The sequence below is a fragment of the Pocillopora damicornis genome, chromosome 11 (assembly GCF_964200805.1).
Source record: "Pocillopora damicornis chromosome 11, jaPocDami1.2, whole genome shotgun sequence".
Taxonomy (NCBI): Eukaryota; Metazoa; Cnidaria; class Anthozoa; order Scleractinia; family Pocilloporidae; genus Pocillopora; species Pocillopora damicornis.
The window spans coordinates 22,063,239-22,069,240 of NC_142680.1; the positions used below are offsets into that span (position 1 = coordinate 22,063,239).

The 6,002-nt window shown below is 37.5% G+C and overlaps 1 protein-coding gene across 1 annotated transcript; it reads left to right on the forward strand.

Moving 5' to 3' along the window:
• The first annotated feature begins 1,059 nt into the window (after positions 1 to 1,059).
• LOC149038269 (melanocyte-stimulating hormone receptor-like) lies at positions 1,060 to 5,696 on the forward strand. Its single transcript, XM_089187215.1, has one exon. The coding sequence runs from the start codon at positions 4,083 to 4,085 to the stop codon at positions 5,007 to 5,009; it is 927 nt and encodes a 308-aa protein (XP_089043341.1). The 5' UTR covers positions 1,060 to 4,082; the 3' UTR covers positions 5,010 to 5,696.
• The last annotated feature ends 306 nt before the right edge of the window (positions 5,697 to 6,002 follow it).

A 6,002-nucleotide genomic window follows, 5' to 3' on the forward strand; every position in this document is an offset into this window, starting at 1 on the left:
TCGCCTGAATTCGTGCGTCGAGGGATGTCGGAATAACTAAAGAAATATAATTCTTCCGCACCAATATAACGATTGACGCGTTTTCACCGGATGCCCCATAAAGACATATCGAGCCAGCTTTAGTCTACGTTTTATATTTGCACGAAATTGTGATGAATAAATAATGAAAGTACCGCAAAAATATTAGAAAAGCCTAGGTCGGTCCGTATTGGGAAAAACTGTTCCCTCCGTCTTGTGTCTATAGAGGTATCCAAGACCTCGGGCACAGTTTTTCCCAATACGGACCTTCCGTCTGGTGAATAACATATATTTCCTCTATTAGCTTTCGGCTCTCTTGATATACTGTTCACAAAAATATATGCTCGGATAAAAGGTTCATCTAAATTGAAGATGGCTCAGAACGCAGTTTTGTCAAAGAACGACTAAACTTTGTTTAAACAACTGGCCCTAAGTGTCAAAAGATAAAAGCTTCGTGAAATATCAACTTTCGAGATGTTGTAGTCTCCTGTAGACTTTCCTAAGGCTAGTAAAAATTTCATACACTTTATTCTTGAAGAAATCCCTTCAATATTAACCAGCATTTTTTTTTGTTTGATGGCAAAATATTTCGTAAAAGTGGAGAAGACTTATATTTATAACATTTGTTTGTAGATATAGTCGAAATGGTGCCGATGGACTTCCTGACTTGTATGAACCTTATTTGAATCAATGAAAACCCGGAAGGGATTAAAGGCTAAGTCTTTTCGTGCAAATGAAGAGATCATACAGAACACAGGCGATGAGAAAGAACTGTTATTATTTTGAGGGTTTTTATCATCGTCCAACACCAGATTATCAAAAGCATTGAAAGGTGCAGAAATAACAAAGGAGAATTTCCCGATACAAAGAAATTAATAAAGAGTTGTTTTTAGTGCAACTGTGGGAAGAAATTGGTTTCTCTTGTGACAGAAGAAGAATAGAGTACTGGGATTGTAAATGAGAGCACTTTACTGAAAAAACTTTTTATGTAAATGCTATTAAGAATGTGAGGTTTACGTGATCATGGCGCCTTGCTGGTGCTGTAAACACAAAAAGATCTCTCGTTACATACAATTACAAATAACCGGTAGGAAAAACGAAACAGTTGTGTATTTAAGTAACGAGATGTTTGAGAATAGTTTTTAGCATAGATATTTTCTCTTGCTTTCAAGAAGCTAAAATGTCCCAGATTAAATCTCAGTTAAAATCTTCTTTTCAGAAATTGGCTATTATCTTTCAGTTCCTCTTTGGATGTTCGATCGCTTACTTGAAATTGATTTGCGGAAGCCGGAAAAAGGGAGAAAGTATGAGTAGGGAAGAAATATTTGATACTTAATTATTTCATTCACAAGCTTGTTCGGCTAAGATGCCTGGATAATAGTTTTTTTTTTGTTTTGTTTTTTTTGCGTCTCTGTGGGCACCGACTTCGGTTCGGTCTATAAAATCGCGAAAAAGAACTCGGCCAATATCCGGCAATCTTGACCTCCCGCCTAGTCATTAAGTTTATTGATACCACCGGTGAAGATCTTTGCACACTCAGGTTTGGCAAAAAGCTTAATTAGATGATTTAATTTCCTGTTCAAGTTTCTCCATGAATAAACGCTAGTGAGGAAGTCTTTATTAAAAACATTTCAAATGCCCGGTCAAACACACACAACATCTTGCAACATTATTGCGCACGATGTGTTTCACGCGTTTGGCCATCCTGTAGCAAAATGTTACAACATGCATCTTGGATGGTATTGGATCAAGTTTAAAAATGGTCAAAGTTTTGTTGCAACATTTTTGGTTGCAAGATGTTGCGCGCGTTTGGCAAGCTCCTTCACAAAATCACACAACACGATCCAGCAATGTTGGAAGATGTTGCGTAGAAATGTTGCTTGCGTGTGGCCGGGCATTAAGAAAGAAGGGGTTTAAGTGGTCATGACCGTCCAGGTGCTGTTGATACGAAATATCTCTCGTTGCAATCACAGGTAACTTGCAGGAAAAAGGAAACGACCGTATATTGAACCACATGGCTACAACAAATTATATAGGGGGTGTAACGCAGGCGAACACTAGGTTTGAAACATGGCTTTATCCACCTCTTTGGTAGATGAGTTGCATGAACCAGCTATTCCCTTCTTTGCAGAGTACATTTTCCTCTCCATCACAGCATCTCCTGGCATATCTCTTGTCCATGTTATAAAAAATTTTAAACTTGAATTTGTTTTGTCTTTAGAAAAATATCCACATTGCCTATGAATGTTTGAAAATGTCATCGATAATGATATAATAAAACAAACATTGTGTTAGTGGGTGTATGGATTTTTTAAATCCATACACCATACAGGAAATTGTTTATTTAAAAATAAACAATTTCCTTTTCCTAATGGATTCTTTTTTTGAAAACCCCTAATTTTCCGAGATTAAACGTAAGACTCCATCTTCTCGGCTCAGCTAAAGATGAATTTCTACCTGAGAAGACGGAGTTTAAAATAATTGTAAAATACTAATAGTATCAAAGATGTCTGTCTGTACGTTTGACTCGTAAAGCTAATTTGTTCCTATTTGGTCTCTTTTCTCAATGAACTTTCATCGATAGGGAGCTAATCAAGTGTCCATATCATCTATGTGAAATCAATACTTCAATCATTATCAGCCTCGACAAACTGAAATTACGAAGATCAAGCTGGCAACTTTGAATGATCTAAGAAAAAATTGGATTCGTGACATCTCCGAATGCATAAAACAATTAAAATGTAAATTAATTTAAATATTAAAAAGAAGCTTGAATCTAAGGGATTGTTTATCGCGTTTTGATTAAAAAATACTGATATTACAGATTTCTCTATTTTTTTCCTTTTATTGCTATTTCATCCGTGAGGCACCCCACAGGTTCCAACGGTCGATCAGCTGAAAAAGGATTCTTTTTCGCCTTATGAAAAAATGATATCACAGATGTCTCTCTATTTGCCTCTTACTGCTGTTTCATACAAGAGGCTCGTCACAGGCTCCGGAAAAAGTAAATCAACCTTTTGGCACAACAGACAATTTGCTTACGCACTTTGAATGAGCAAACGCTGATGAGGAAGTCTTTATGTGTTTATGGAAGGAAGTTTCAGTCATCGTCGCTCGGCGCGTGCTGTTTAAACGAAATATTATGCACCCCATCTTTTGGAGGATGATTACATCAAAGATTTACTTTTTTCTCAGCATTGCATATGTGAAATGAAATTGACTGCAAACGGTTCTTACAGAGTCCTCTTGTTGTCATGAGCTTTTGAACTCAGTGAAACTAAATCATTTTTGCCCCTGCTTTTATGTTAGAAGTCCACAGTCAGCATTCAAGTTGTCTCCAACTGATTGACGTTTCGCCTTCTCATTCAAATTTGGTTTCCACAAGCTGATCATAATTTAAACAACACTTACTCATTTATACGGCTATCAACGTCACTTTTCCTTAGTAAGGCTGGTTTTTGCCTAAAACTGTGGGATGAAAAAGAAAAGCACAATATTTTATTTTAATTTTACCTCTTAGCGCAAAGTCATTCAAAGATTGAACCTAACAAGTTGAATATACATGTGGTGTAGTTGTGACGCTTAACACTGTTAGGCGACAAACATCCTGCCTCTCCTATTTAACAAAGATAATTTGAAGGAAAAGTCGTTGTAAAAAAAAAAAACTATTTCATCTTTGGAGGGAGCTTCTAGAGTTTATCGATGGAATAACGTGAAAGAATTACCCGTTACAAAGAAGTTTACAAAGAGTTATATTTAATGTGACTCTTGTGAAGAAATTGACAGCTCTTGCTCGTCTGAGTAACGAAGGATTATCCATCGCGCCATAAAATATTAACATTCGTGGATGTTTTGTTCTTATCGCGTTTTGATAAATCATAGCTGAGGCAAAAGTAAGGCTTTAAGAAAAATGGTTCGCCATTTTTTGGACACAAATGACTGTATTTCCAAACATTTCAAACGATTAAACGCGACTGAAAAAGTTTTCATATGATTATTTTGAAAAAAAGTAAAGTTTAAGTGATCAACGCTGCGCAGGTGCTCTCAGTGCGGCAGCAAATTCAATGGGAGATGGAACGCAGGTGAACACATTTGAAGAACTTGTATGTTCCTCATCTTTGGCTGGCGAATTTGAACAATACTCATTGCGTCTGTCAGCAATCATCATTTTCTTTTCCCTGACAGCATTTCTTGGGAATTCTCTGATCTTCGTTGCACTTCACAAGGTGTCTTCCCTCCATCCGCCGTCCAAACTCTTGTACCGTTGTCTGGCAACAAGTGATCTGTTAGTTGGTCTTGTAAGCCAGCCTCTCACTGCTACTCTTTGGATGTCGGTTGTTTTCGAAGAGTGGAGACTTTGTCGATTCGCATGGGTAGCAGCCTCCATTTCAGGGTATGGATTATCTCTTATGTCTTTGTTGACAATGGCAGCCATGAGCGTGGACAGACTTCTCGCCCTGTTGTTGGGGCTGAGATACAAACAAATTGTAACTTTGAAGCGCACATATATCATTGTCGCTACTCTTTGTATTGTAACCTTTGTCGCTACTCTATGCAACGTGTTAGATTCTCGTATAGCGCCTTGGTTTGGTCGAATTGTCATCTCATGTTGCCTATTAATCTCGATTGCTTCATATGCTAAGATTTTCTGTGCTCTTCGCCGTCATCACGCTCAGATACAAAGTCATGTTCAACAACAGCCGAGCCAACCAAATGCATTGAACATGGCGCGATACAAAAAGGCAGTGTACAGTGCACTGTGGGTGCAGTTAGTGTTACTTGCTTGTTATGTGCCAGTGATTTTAGTGGGAATTGTGATGGCTCATATAAAAGGAAATTCATCACATTTAGTCGTCGCTCTTGGAATAGCGAGTACCCTGGTTTATTTTAACTCCACTTTAAATCCCTTTCTTTACTGCTGGAAGATTAGTGAAGTAAGAAGAGCAGTTAAGAAGACAATCAGACAAGCGCTTTGCTGTCCACGAGGTTAGATCTTCCATTATACTCTTTTTTACTTGTTTCAAGCGAGTAACTAACGTGACGATGCTATTAGATAACGCCACCTGCCAGATATATCATTGAATAGGAAGAAGTAAGAAGCTTAATGAAGTCGCTGAACAAAGCTTTTAGATATTCTCACCATAGATCAACATGGCTCATTTTGCGCATGATGAAGCAAAATCATGGAATCTACACGTTAACGATATCGTACGAATTGGAGAATGGTATTCATCTTAATTGAGGGAGGCGTTTGACTACAGTCGGCTTGATACGAAAAAAATTCCTCATCTTATTAACAACCAATGATTTCAATCGCGGCTTCTGTGGATAAACTTTGTTTCCAAGTGTACGCATAGCTAAAGGACAGAGAGTCGTATCACTAACGGCAATACTTGGGACAAGTAAGTTTCATACGACGGCAGTTATTTTGAATACAACAACCTATGATTTGATCGACATAAAAAGTGCCGTCCACGCAAAGTAGGGCAAAAAACGGGACGCTAGTTTGATTTTACTTACTCGTTTTACTATCTTAGTGATAAGAAAGTATATGTATAGGATTAAATTGATTCCGAAAGGGTAGTGAAGGAGTGACTTTTAAGTTCTTCTCTTACGGGTGGTGAAATAATTTCAAATTTTTAACCGCACTGCATGAAATAAAGCGCATGACTTTGACACGATATTGCCGTACGAGCCGTTCAAATTAAGTCTTGTTAAAGACAAGAAATCGTAATTTTGAGCGAAAAAGTCTAAAATAAATGGTATGTTTCATCAAAAATTTAAGGCCGGTTATTTACACAAGGTCTAACCTAAACCGTGGTTTTACGCGAGCAGTGAAAAGCAGGTGTTCTTTATAAGAGGGTAGATTAATCATAATAAATGTCCTTCCTTTATTAGATCTCGATCTTCTAGATACTATTCACAAAAATATATACCAAGATAAAAGGTTCAGCTAAATTGAAGATGGCTTAGAACGCAGTTTT

Bases quoted from the DNA above. Each gene is read 5' to 3' on its own strand.
- LOC149038269 (XM_089187215.1), top strand. From the start codon at position 4,083: ATGGGAGATGGAACGCAGGTGAACACATTTGAAGAACTTGTATGTTCC.